A 13,952-nucleotide genomic window follows, 5' to 3' on the forward strand; every position below is an offset into this window, starting at 1 on the left:
AGCCAGGTGCGTCAGGGCGGGCGCCCTGTGGACCCTATGGACTTCGTAGAAACAGAGATAACAAAGGTAAGTTCTTACCATATCTCTTGTTTTCTACTTCAGGGTCCATAGGGGGTCCACAGGGTTGACCTTGGGGATGTCCCAAAGCAGTTCAACCAAGGGTGGGGACGCTCCTGTGCTGAGAGGAGAATCCGTCGCCAAAAAGGAAGCATCCTGAGAGGCAAAGGAAACCAATGCCTAGAACCTTAAAAAGGTATGGACAGAAGACCACGTGGACACCTAGTAAGGCAAAACAGCCAAGGCGCCACGACGAGCCGCCCACGAGGGTTACACGGCCCGAGAAAAAAACAAGCCTCAACGACAGAAATGCCCACCCATGGGTAGGCCCCTGAGGAAGACATACGAGGCCATCCAGTCAACATTTCATTATAGGCCGGCCATCGTTTCCTGTTAAAACCAGAAACCGCAGACCACCAATAAGGAGTCCGCTTACCATAAGGAACTTGAACGGATCACATAAAGCCAAAGAGGCCGGACCACAGTCCATGAGGCCACAACAGCCGAGAGGACTGGGAACTGAATGGCCATACCATAAGTTCCAGAATAATATGGAACCTAAAAACCACTTTAAGAAGAAACACAGGGCGAGAGCAACTCACACCCTGACATGATGCCCTCCAGAAGAGGGAGCCACATGAGAACGCTCCCCATTCAGACACTCTCCTGGTTGATTTAAACACCCGGAGAGAGAGAGAGAGAGAGCTTAAACAATAGACCATGTAATGGCTATCACAACCAGCGGTTCCATTGACTGTCCCCGGAGGGAACAAAGAACCACTACTAACTCCCCAGGAGTCCCTAGGGAGGACAAGTGGAGACATAATCCAGAAAACACTCCAAAGGATGAACTGGATACCAGAGCGGAGCAATTCCATATCTTAACCATACCGACAGTGTAGAGATCCGCACTGTCAGGAAGGCCAGGCCAAGGGTGAAACCCAAGCCAGCTGGAAGGAATGCCAGAATATCTGGAAATCCTGGACACCGGAGGATCGTATCGACAGGTACGATACCATAAGAATTATGTATGCCACAGTCCGTGGCAGATCCCAGCAAAGTCTGGCCTATCTGCTCTAAACATCTCAATGAAGACAGAGCCAGGGAAGCCCGAGGACCACAGTAGGGGCGCAGTTAAAGACAAGCGATCCAGATCCAGGGAAAAACAAGGACCCTGAGACAACAGGTCCAGATAGTGAAGCAGTAGGAACGGAGCATCGAGGAGGAGACTCCGAAAATCTTAGTACCAGTGATGTCTGGGACGACCTGGAGCCCCCAGAAGGAAAGCCCCTCCGTCTCGAATTAAACTTCCGAAGACCTCGAGGAAGAAGGGAGACCGGAGGACACAGGTACACAAAGTGGAAGGACCACTTCACTGACAAAGAGTCACTGAAGGTAGCTTCAGTACTCCTAGAGCTGGACTGTAACACCGGTAATGTGTGATCGAGTCAGAAGGCCATGGGGATCAATCCCCTCAGGGAGGCCCCCTCTGCTCACCAGGAGTTGAAACCTCTCTTGGAGAAGAGACTAGTCCCCGGGATGCACGCCGTGACGGCTGAGGAAGCCCGCTTCCCAATGGAGAGCTCCGGGAATAAACACCGCAGAGTTGGCCAGGAGAAGACCCTTGGACTATGTCAGAATGGGTGACATTCCTAACATTGCCACCCAACTACCAGTGTTGCCTAGATGGAAGCCACTGTTGTGACACTGTCGGACTGAACCTATTCAGGTTTACCGTGACAAATGGGTTAGGCCAGAGTGAAAGTCCAAGACAGCTTAAAGTATCAACAAGGTAAGTGGCAGGGCAGAAGCGACAGACGTCCAACTGCCCCGAAATGAATGCGGACCAGACACTGTCTTTAGCAAAGAACACCCTGGACGAGATGGCCATAGCCACCCGGACAGAGACCAACTCGCCTCTGTAGAAAGTATCATCGTTCGAACAGCGATCCGATGGAAAAAACTCGATCCATCTGGAGGGGAGTCAATTATGGCAAGGCCTGGAATGGAACTGAGCACATTCCACCCTACCAAAAGGTAGACACTCTGGTAGACCGCGCATCACAAAGAGTAATGACATATGTCGACTGCGTAGATATCCGCACCCTCGAAGTTGAAGAGTGGAGATCTTGTCTTACGCCAGAAAAATTCTCAGATTCTGAGAATCCAGCAGTGCTCCCAGATGAAGAAAACCCTGTGAGGGATGCAGGGAGGACTTTTCTGTGACGAGAAGAAGCCCCGGTTATCCTGACCTGGCGGTAAAGTACCTTGGTGATCCTGCTAAAAGTAGGAGACCGTCCAGAGAAAGGAGCATTCGGATACACTGAACAGGTGAACTGTCAGAAAATCCATAAAGCTGGTAAACCCCGGTGGAGTTGAGGACAGCCCCAAAAGGCAGAGCCCGAAACTTACAAGTGTTGCTGTGGCACAGCAAACCTGAACCCATGCTGATGAGAGGGCTCTGTATGTACCCGTAGGTACGTATCCTGAATACTCGGATATACCATAAAATCCCCAGGTTCCAAACATCGGATGATGGAGCATGGACGATTCCACCTGAGTCAAGGCACCGTTGGAATCTGATTCAGGGATTTGAGACAGAGTATAGGCAAAGGAGGACCAGTCGGTCACCGCCCCAAAAAGAAAGTAGAACAACCAGTCCCTCACTGAGATAGTGAGGTTGGCCGAAATAGCTCTGCTTACCACAAAGACTGTATAGCTTTCTGGGATTGTAAGGCCCTGATCAGTTCTGAAGAAGGGCCCGTGTAACAATGCCTGTGAGGAGGCTGCATGAGCAATGAGAGGCCGTTGAGAATCAGTACCTCACTCTGGAAATTCCCCAGATGTAGACCTGTCCCGTCAGGCTGAGGGTATATCCTCAGGTGTAGAAACAGGGTCGTCCGGAAGTCCAGGACTGCTCGGTACTGGATATGGTGGCCCCCGTGGAGGCCGACAGCCTAGGAAAAAACAGGCCTTTAGGCTGACCCTGAGGACAAAAAGACTTAACAGAGTTAGTCCGAATGTAGTGGGAGTAGCTAAAGACGGTATCTCCCCATTAGTGATACTGCCAATGATGCAACGATCTTGTCAAGGTCAGGACCAAACAAGAACTTCCCCCTGGAAGGAGTGTGCACCTCTGCTTTCCCATAACGCAGCCATAGGGTACTGCGGCGGATACAGACGCCGCCGAAACCCTGAAAGTTAGAAGACCGGCATCCCATGAGGTAATCCCACATATGACCACTGCATATTTTGTGAGCGGCAAAAAGATATTTGAACCTCAGACGTGTTGGAGGGGAAAAACGTCACAAAAGCATCACCATGCGATGGCCATGGTAGGACGGGCAACAGGCCCTGAAAACGAGTACATTGATTTCAGGCAAAGTTACCACCTACGGATCCGTAAAATTCGTCCAGGCCGGGATGGGAGGCGTATTAATGCCTGTAACCCGATGATTAACATACAAATCCATCCCAGAAGGGGATTTCCATTACTTGTGAGGACCCTCAGGGAATGGGAAACAGGAGGCCTTTGTGACTCCTCGTATCTGGGGACAGCCAGACTCCCGCTATGAGATCCACCCGCTGGGCAGAAAACGGGAGATGTATGATACTGGTGCAGGATCGACATTCTCTATATCCAGAATGAGCCTGGCTACCAGCCCCAAAGCAGGGATAATAATACTTGAGATCGGCTCCCCCCCATGTGAGAGGGAAAGAGCCGAATATACCATCCAGTTCACGGCAGAGCCACTGGTCAGTAACCACAGGGCGTATATCACGCCAATTAGTATTTCGTATAAAACGACATCCACCAGGGTGGCCGTTGTGGTAATCCCTGCAAGGGGAATGACAGACCGATGTGGTATCGGAGGTAATTCATGTACTGTGAAAAACCCCGGCAGGGAGCGATAGTCTGTGACACAGGGGTAAATTGCAAGAAATTGCGAGATACCCCGAGTTCAAAAGGGCAGTATGGTGAAGTAACTCCAAGCGAGTGACGACAATGGGGCCCGCCCGGCGATCCTCAAAGGAGAGGATCCTGAGAAACAACGCCCTTTAAGGGGGTCGTGCAAGGGGCCCGGCACCAGATGGTGCCGCATACGTAAACCTTTCTGAGTTAAAATCCTCCGCACTAATTCCTGCAGGCTATGACTTGCAGGATAGCAATAATGGGTGCAGTATCGTGTGCAATCTCCTGGTCAGATATATCTGACTATCTTGACGGAAATATTAAGCAGCGCCATACCGGTCCTGACTGACGCTAAGATTAGCTGCAGGAACCCATTATCAGCGTACGCAACTCACAGTTCCATCTAAAATATGGCAACGTGCAGCACGCAACAGTATGTGACAAACCTCACAGATATTAACAAATATATATATGTGAGGTCTCAGAACCACCCCAGGTACACCTGTATTAGGGCAGATAAAGAAAAGGGATAGATATACACTGACAGGTGAGAGAAAAAGCAGACAGTCAGCACTAGCATAAGTCACATACAATGCAGAAAAATATATATACATACATAAGCATGACATATAATATACTGCACAATGTCGCTACATTCAACTGCCCAGATTCAGTGTCTGGGAAGGCTATAGCGCTGTGTACACTCACCCAAAATGGCCAGGTACGCAGGGGGACTGGGCTCACTGACATCCTAAGAGTTCTGCAGCACCACAGAGAGAAAATGGCCGCTGGAGACCTCAGAAGAAGCGTGGCCCGCGGAGGAAGCAGCTCAGCGACGCCAGACTGTATTATTGAAAGGCGCGCTGAGCTGAGGGGAGGAGCCGCTAGACAGGGAAAGCTTCCTCCCCTGGCTAGCAATTAACCCCCCGGGATGCCGGCTCCCGCTGCCGCTATAATCCCTGGTGGTCTGTGGACACGCGGGGTATGCCTCCATGGAGGGGGAGCCCGCCGCCACCGCTAGCGCCTCCGGTCTGTCCCCAGAGACCGGAGGCATAAGGCTGCATGTACACGCGGGTCACCGCAAGCGGTGACCACGCGACTTACCTGTCCCCGTCGATCCGGCAGCAGCCCAGGGATTCCTCCAGAGCCCGGCTAGTACAGACTCTGGGGTCCCGCTGCGATCCCCAGATCTGTACTGGCGTCGCAGCGCCGGCGGGGTGTAGGAGCGGCAGCTCAGACGTCCATTGGACAGTCTGATGCTGCCGCTCTGAAGAGTAGTAAAAAAATAATAAAATAAAACTCTTAAACTTAGGGGCTGCTAAGCAGCCCCCCTGCAGTAACGGTGACCCGACTCCGGCCGGGCACCAACTTAAACTGAGGTGCCTCTGGCTGGGGGGCGGGGTTATAGGGAGAGTGGACCCAAGTGCATCCTGGGAGCTAAAAGCTTTAACTGCGTGGTGCCCGGATTTGGTTCCCAACCTATACCCCAAGGTCAACCCTGTGGACCCCCTATGGACCCTGAAGTAGAAATATATATATATATATATATATATATATATATATATATATATATATATATATATATACTAAACAATCAGCATCTGTCATTTTTCAAACAGCACGTAAAATATAAGTTAGAACCTGATTGGTTATTACTTCTTTTCACAATTTTATCTCTCTCGTTAAGCTTTAATAAATACTCATATCTTTGTTCCCGTCTGAACCACATGGTGAATTTGTCAAGAAACTTTTTGTTCATGGTCACTTCCCTCAAGTCGTCCTAGATGTCATATTTTGAAGTAAATAACCCTTTAAATTGTACCACTCCTTCAGGATTTTGGAATAAAATAACCCATGTGACATACACAAACCAGAGCCTAAGTTACCAAAATGTCATTCATTAACAAATAGGAAAGAAATAAAAAATTATTAGATTTTAATAATACAATACCTATTTCCAGAATGTCAGTAGGACAACACTTGCTGGCTGTTTGGCTAAGCGTATTTAGCATCCGTTCAAGCATAATAATCTGCTTCTTCTGAGCCAAGCGATGGACATAAAAGTTACAAGGATTGACCACGTGGCAAAGATACACAAGTTCTTGTGAAACTGCAGAAAGGGAAAGAAGAAAAAAAACACATTACTGTTTATTAAATGTTCCTGAAATGGATGGGTTAAAGCCTTGTGCAGAGTTGAGACAGTAAAGTAAATAGTGCAATTCCGCCTTTCTATTGCAGTCTTTCCGACACTTCCTAATCTGACGTACAAAATATTAAGATGAAACAGGTGTGACTTTACAGAAGCCATGGAGTATTTCAGGTAAATTAAAATAATTTACCATTATCTTTTAAAATTCCATGGCAGCATTTCACAATATATGAAATCATACTGTTGGTTACAAAACAACCCAACCTCTAAGTGCAAAATACAAAAAATGAAAACACTTGTTGAAAACCCTTTCCGTTTAAAGCAGGGGTGCGGAACCTTTTTCTGCCGAGGGCCATTTTGAGATATATAACATTATTTGCAGGCACGGTGCAGGTCACGCCCCTCAGTGTGACGTCACATGGAGCAGGGCCACAAACACCGGTGATTACAGCAATGCACGGAGCATCCTTAGGATGCTTCAGACGGTCACACCGTTGCCCTTACAAGTCCCCGGAGCATCCTAAGGATGCTCCAGGCAGCACTGCTGCATAGATTCTGGCTTCAGGGTGACATTCTCGGCACCCTGCTAGACAAATGAGGCTAGCAGAAAAAAGCCCAGAGGGCCAAACCAAATGATTCCACGGCCTTATGCAGCCTGAGGTTCCTCATCCCTGGTTTAAAAAATGCTCCCTTCTAAACTGAGCACCTTCATAATCTCTCATCCAGAAACTGCCTGGCAAAGGTACTGTATGAAGAGATTACAACCCTGCTGCTGCCTTGCATAAATAATCTGCCGAGGTCTGAACCAAACATGCCCAGGTGGTTTAGAATACGCCTTCACTACCCTCTGGCTTCTTGCATCCATTTCCCTTACTAGTAAGAACTTGTTCTGGAGGCACAAACTGATATGACCCTGACAAAAGCCTGATTTGTAATGGTTTCTCCTTATCAGATGGCTGCAGACAGATGAGTAATAGTAACTAACTTATGGAAGAAACGACAACTAGTCCTCAACTACTTTTATACATATCAGTGTTCATAAAAGGCTCCTTACACTATAGAGAATGAAGTTCTCCAAATCTACAAGGAACACGACTGCTAACATTAATACCCTTAATTGTAAACCCTTTGAGTGCCTTAAAAAGGTCCAATTAGGGCTAATTCTCCTTGTCTAAGGGATCAATAACTAAATTCAACAAAGGCTAATTTGGTGTCAAGAAAAAACACCCAAGCTTCCAGGGTAGTGACAACAAAATTGGTCTTCTCTATACCGGGATCCCCGAATCCATTTAGGGCTCTGACCGACTTAATTTTTAACAACTAGAACGTCCATCCGAGCTTAATGCCCCATTACTCTAGCACTCCCCTGCTCATATACTGTCCATTATTTAGGACCTGAGCATGAGGGGAACACAAGAAAGACACGCGTTGTCATAGACAAATTTCTCAATTTGAGTGATAAGTAGTCCTTCATGCAGGCATGGCGACGTGTCACGGAGGTGAAGGTCAGAAGCCAAAACATCTTACTTTTTCAGCCCAGGGGGTAAAAATTTACTTATAAAAATGAAGAGTGATCCTGTTGCCCATTGCAACCAGATTCTATCTACATGGCGTAATGTGTGGCTTGGCTCCACTGGGCATGCGCCAGAAATCCCATTGCAACCCCTCCACTGGGCATGCGCCAGAGATCCAATTTGTAACCCCTCGGAGCTGGCCTACAGCCACAGCGCCAACCATGCAGACACTGATGCAAGTTTGCGCTTTAAACGCATAGTCAGTTTGTAATACAGAGACCTCTCTATCAAACAAAGCAAACTACCAGTTACTGATCATGAGAAATCACTATAGTGTCCAAGTCTGGGAGAGCGCCGACATTGACGCAATTTTGCGCTTTAAACGCAGACAGTATATACTGTAATACAGACATCACACTTTCGCTGTGTTTGACTACTGACACACTGTAATTCCGACACCGTTCACCTGATTTGGATGTAATTACTCTCAAATTAAATCTGAAAGTCTGCAGTTCGAGCACATCTTGTTTGTTTCATTTCAAAACCATTGTGGTGGTGAATAGAGGCCAAAATATGAAAATTCTGTCAATGTCACAATATTTATGCACCTGACTGTAGGTCCCTTCTATTTTCTCCTTAGTAACATACTTAAGGTCCAAACACATTCGACAACTTGCAAACGATGAGATATCTTCAATGATTTCCCCTGAACTCCCAGGAAACAATATAGTGCATACACACTGTGCAATCTAACAAATGACCAAACAATATATCTTGCATCGTTTAGTGGTTAGATCGTTAACTATATAATGTAACCATATCGCCTGATCGTATGGTAGTGCATACACCCTGCACGATCTGCGGCACAACGTTAAAGAATGGGACAGATCTTCCTGCATGTACCAAAGATCTGAAGATGCGACGAACGACGCCACGAGAGTGCACCTAATGTACACACTAGACGATTTGTCGTTCCGATGAGTCGGAATCGGCCAAATCGTTCAAAATATCATCTACTGTGTAAGGGCCTTTATACCGCACTGACGTCAACATCTAGGAATTTGTTTAATTTGTTCACTTTCCTTAAGAATATAGTCCACATATAAAGGCTGCTTAACATTAATTTTAAAATCAGACATTTATTCATTGAGGTCTTAAAAAATCCCAGGACTGTCTCTGTGATTAATTGCTGCACCTGTTCAATCGCTACAGACCACCTCCTATTTAAACCAGTTCCTGCTTGCAACCATTGCCTAAACGGGCGTGATATGTATTACCGCTGGCTGCATGGTTCAATTCCCGACAGCAGCTGCCCGACAAAGGAGGAAATCCCGATCGTCCTAAAGGTAAGTATTTACTAACCTAACCCCCCTCACCCTAACCTTCCTTAGGGGTGATTAACCCTAACCACCCCCCTGTGCCTAACCCTAAACCCACCTCTAAGTGCCTAAACCTAACATCCCCATCCCCGCTTCCTAAACTTAAGTCCCCCAGGGGGGTGCCTAACCCTAACCTTCCCTCCCCCTAGCCTAACCCTAACCTCCGGGGGGGGGGGTGCATAACCCTAAGTCCCCACCAGGAGCCCTAAACCTAACCCCCCCCCCCCCCCCCGCGCGCATGGCTGTCCGTTGCGGTGCCCGGCATCACTTCGATCGGAATGCCGGGCGCCGGTCTCCAGACATCGGGCAAATGACAGGCGTCTAGATTTAGACGCCTGTCATTCGTCCCTAGTCAGGATAAAGCAGTCTGCAAGCCGGCGGGCAGCATTTAGACCGTCAGGTTCCAGACTACATCCCGCCTAAACAATGTGTTTCTACTCTGCATAGTTCAAGGATCCAGGTTTACCCTGTATCCGGTATTTGAGTCCTGTGTGACTTCATTGCTATTTCGTTGATTCCAGCTATTTACCATCATCGCTGAGTATCGCTCACCTGCCGGCATCACAGCGTCCACGCTGTTACAGACCTGCAATCCATCTGTTGCTGTGTTACTATATAACCGGCTAGTAACAGCGTTCACTCTGTCCTCCTCAGTGTTCCATCTGCCACTATGTCCCGGTCCTGTCAGCGTCACAGCTCTCACGCTGCGCACAGACCAGCTATTCACCTGCCGCTGTGTCTCCAACACCCGCCAGTATTGCAGTGTCCACACTATCATATTGGAACCACACACCGCTGTGCTCTGCTTCTGGCCTGTCCTGCAGTTTCCATACTGCATACAAGTCAGCTTAACCATCACACTCCAGCCTGCATGCAAGTACATCACCTCCATTTACCTATAAACTGTTCCTGCCTATACTGAGTCTGTTTGCCCACCTGAGATCTTATTCCATCATACCACTGGGACATGTTAATTGTTTGTACAGTTATGCTCTGTGCTCAGTGGTTGTCCAGGTATATAGTAATACAGAACTGCTAAGTGATATTGGGTTCCCTGCACTCTGTGCTATTGACTTGGGCTGGTTCAGAGAAGGGTGCTGGTTCCAGAACTAGGGTTCAGTGTGAGATAAACAATCTCTGCAGTGAGGTGTTCCAATAGCTGTGTTCCTCATTGGTTGCAACCTGGTACATCAGAGCTGTACCAGGGTTGCAACTTTCTTAATTTGTGTTCTGTATACATAAGACTGATTCCTGGACTTAGAACAGCATACTATAGCACTGATAAATAGGAACTCAGAACTGAGTTCCGGAGTCACTCTTGTCACTGGAGCATATCCCTGGTTTGGTTGGCCACCCGAGGTCACTAGTGAAGGGTTGACCAGTGGCCTGGGTAATCGCCTTGGTTCCAGTCTAGAATCCTTGCATATCACAAGTCCGTGGTTGCTACTAGAGATGAGCGGGTTCGGATCTCTGAGATCCGAACTTAGCGATCCGAGCGGAGATCCGAGTCGGCTAGAGTTTTCCGGCCTGATTCTGATCTCAAAACGAGGCAAAACTTCATCATCCCGCTGTCGGATTCTTGCGGGTTTTGGATTGTATTAAAGGTTCTGCGGTTGCCGCCATTTTCATTCCGGCTGTGGAGAGTGAAGAGGAAGGAGGGGGCTGTGACAGCTGTGCTGTGCTGTTGCTGTGAGTGCATAGGGGTTGGCTACTGTTGTCACTTGTCAGGGGCTGGCTGCTTAATGTCCATACTCCATATGGGTTGGCTGGCTGTTGCCAATAGTCCATACTAGGGCTGGCATGACGGCTGAGAAAGTCCATCTTCCAATTGAGGACTCCTGGAATGAACACTGCCGAGATGGCTGGAAAGTGGCACTCCTCCCAAGACAGGATTCGTGACACCTCTGTCATCGCTGCTCGACAAAGTGCACACTAGATGGATGATGTACGCCACCGTGGTGGCGTTGTCGGACTGAACTTGCACGGCACTTCCTTGAAGAAAGTGACTTGACAACTGGAAGGCCCTGTATACGGTCCGAAGTTCCAGAATGTAGATCGGGAGAATTGCTTCTTCCGCTGTCCAACGGACCTGAAGTGAGAGGGAACCTGTCACTGCCCCCCAACCCCAGAGACTGGCATCTGTTGTCAGAAGAACCCATTCCAGTATCCAAAAGGGATGACCTTCAGTGAGATGAGATGTCTGAAGCCACCAAGATAGAGACAGACACACCTCTGGAGACAACACCAGCATCTGAGTCCGTATCCGGTGTGGTAACCCATTCCATTTGGATAGATAGAACTGGGCATATTCCACCATGTCGAATGCCGACACCATGGACCCCAGAACCCGCATTGCAGAATGAACAGACACTCTGCAACTGGTCAGGCAACTGCGCACCCACAGTTGCAAGGAGGAGATCTTTGCTGGAGTCAGAAAAATCCTCTGCTGCTGAGAATCCAGAACAGCTCCCAAATGGACCATCCTTTGTGAGGGAATTAGGGAGAATTTTTTCCAATTTATCAGCCACCCGTGCGCTTGGAGACAAGCGATCGTTAGGTGTAGAGGTTGTAGAAGTACCTCGGCTTGCCAGCAACAGGAGGTAGTCGAGATACGGCAGAAGCCGTATACCCTTTCTACGAAGATGGGCAGCCATGACTGCCATAATTTTGATGAAAACCCTTGGAGCCGTGGAGAGGCCAAAGGGTAGAGCCTGAAACAGGTAGTGGTGCTGCCGTATAGCAAACAGCAGATACTACTGTTGTGAGGGTGCTATAGGAAAATGAAGGCATGCGTCCTAGATGTCCATGGAAACCATGGAGTCCCCAGGTTCCATAGCCGGAATGATGGAACGCAAAGTTTCCATCCTGAATTTGGGCAATCTGAGGAACTTGTTCAAAGACTTCAGGTTGAGAATAGGCTGATGAGACCCATTGTGTTTCTGAAAAAGAAACAGAGTAGAGTAGTATCCCATCCCGCACTGAGAAAGTGGGACTGGCAAAATAACTCCCACTTTCAGCAAGGACTCTATGGCTTCCTGAATCTGCAAGGCCTTGGCTTTGTCCGAAGGAGGACTCGTGCAGAAAAACTAGTGGGGGAAACTGTGACGAAAGCATAGGACGTACCCCTGAGACACTTCTCGTACCCAAGCATCCGTGGTGGTATTGCACCAATACTGGGAAATTGAAAAAGTCGGCCTCCCACTCTGGGATACCCCAGAGGGAGACCCGTCCCATCAGGCAGAGGGATTATCCTCCGGCTTGGAAGCAGGGCGCCTAGCACTCCAAGCTTTTTTTCTTAGGCTTAGGGGGAAATGCAGAGGTCCTCACCTTGGAAGGCGCAGCTGCTGAAGGCAAAAAAGCAGACTTGGACAAAATTGTTGACACCCTGGCAAAGTCTCAGTCTGGACCAAACAACAACTCTCCATTGAAGGGCAAGGCGTCCAGGCCTTTCTCGGAATCAGCATCCACCCTCCAATAGTGTAACCACAAAGAGGCGAGCAGAAACAGCTTCGGCAGAAACTCGGAAAGTCAGCAGACTTGCATCCAAAGCCACTTCGCCAATATAGGCAGCGGCATCTCTCATCTGTCCCACCAAAGCTTTCTGGACCTCCGGAGCTTCCTCAGAAAGGTTATCCTCAAGCACATTGGCCCAGCTCTCAATGGCCTTAGCTACCCAGGAGATAGCCATTGACAGACGGGCCACAGCCCCCGAGAGATTATAGATTGACTTCAAGGAAGTCTCCACTTTCCTGTCCGTGGAATCGTTTAGGGATGAGATGGAAGGCAAAGGCAGCGTAGCACTCTTGATCAAGCGAGTAACATGAGAATCCACCACAGGTGGGGATTCCCGCGTCTTGCAATGACCTGCAGGAAACTGGTAACTAGACGCGAAATGTTTCTGCGGCTGGAACCTCTTACTAGGCGACTGCCAGGCTTCCGCCATGTGGTCAGTCAACTGGTCAGCTAGACGAAAACAGCTGAATTCACCTTTGCATGTTTGAAATTTGGGAATTTGGATTTAGGGGATAGGGCGTCATCCTCTATGTCAAGAATGGATCGCACCGACCTTGCAAATGCTGGTACATTAATAAAAGACTTGGTTTCCATCTCCCGGACATGGGAATCCAGAGTACTCATGAAATACCCAGTCATCAGAGGATGCCTCAGAGTCTGAGAACTGCGTAGACTGGGATGACATCACGGGACGCTTAGACGCCCTTTGGGGTTTATCATAGATTGAAAAGCTGAAGATGAAGCACCAAACTCTTGACTGAACTAGAAAATACATCCACCCAGGGAGGCTGACCCCCTCATGTAAATCCCTGAAAAGGGACGACCGACTGTTGAGTCACCGGAGGAGGCTGCACATATAGCGGCAAACCCGGATAGGTATTAACAGATTGAGGCCCAGGGGAAAACCGCAATAATTGCGGGACACCCTGCGATGGGAGAATAGCAGCTTGGGGTAACCCCATCTGGGGGAGAACTGCCGGGACCGCCAGGCGATGTGCTATGGAGGCCAGTTACTGGGAAACCATCACCCAAGGAGGGTCCTGTCCCATCGTTGGGGGGTTTGAGAGGCCAGGGAACTGAAAGCACCCCACACACAGCCCATGCTGATACATTCTCCTTAATCACCCCTGTAGCGCAGCGCTTGCAGGAGATCAGAGTGGGAGCAGCGGAGCGCTCAAATTCCTTGTCAGACATTGGCCCCAACAAAATATAAATATATACACAGATATATAAATATGAGGAAGTACAAAAAGCAGACCACTGGTAAACCCACAAGCTTGCAGCACACCGGTCCACAGATATGGCACTGTGTAGCAAGCAACTGTATGTGACAAACCTCACAATTACTTGATTCTAAATAAATGAGGTTACAGAGCAACCCTTCCCACACACACACCTGTTAGGGCTGTAGGAGAGAGAAAGGGAAA

At 48.6% G+C, this 13,952-nt stretch overlaps 1 protein-coding gene across 14 annotated transcripts in view; it reads right to left on the reverse strand.

Annotated features, from left to right (window-relative positions):
- RNF17 (ring finger protein 17) overlaps positions 1-13,952 on the reverse strand; it is a 502,688-nt gene that overhangs the window by 309,223 nt on the left and 179,513 nt on the right. For all 14 annotated transcript variants that reach the window (XM_088458561.1, XM_088458560.1, XM_088458571.1 and 11 more), the window contains one exon: positions 5,922-6,080. In XM_088458561.1, the coding sequence (XP_088314687.1) occupies positions 5,922-6,080 (159 nt within the window). The remainder of the gene's footprint in view (positions 1-5,921; positions 6,081-13,952) is intronic.

The sequence above is a fragment of the Taudactylus pleione genome, unplaced genomic scaffold (assembly GCF_031769625.1).
Source record: "Taudactylus pleione unplaced genomic scaffold, aTauple2 ptg000842l, whole genome shotgun sequence".
In the NCBI taxonomy this organism is placed as follows: Eukaryota; Metazoa; Chordata; class Amphibia; order Anura; family Myobatrachidae; genus Taudactylus; species Taudactylus pleione.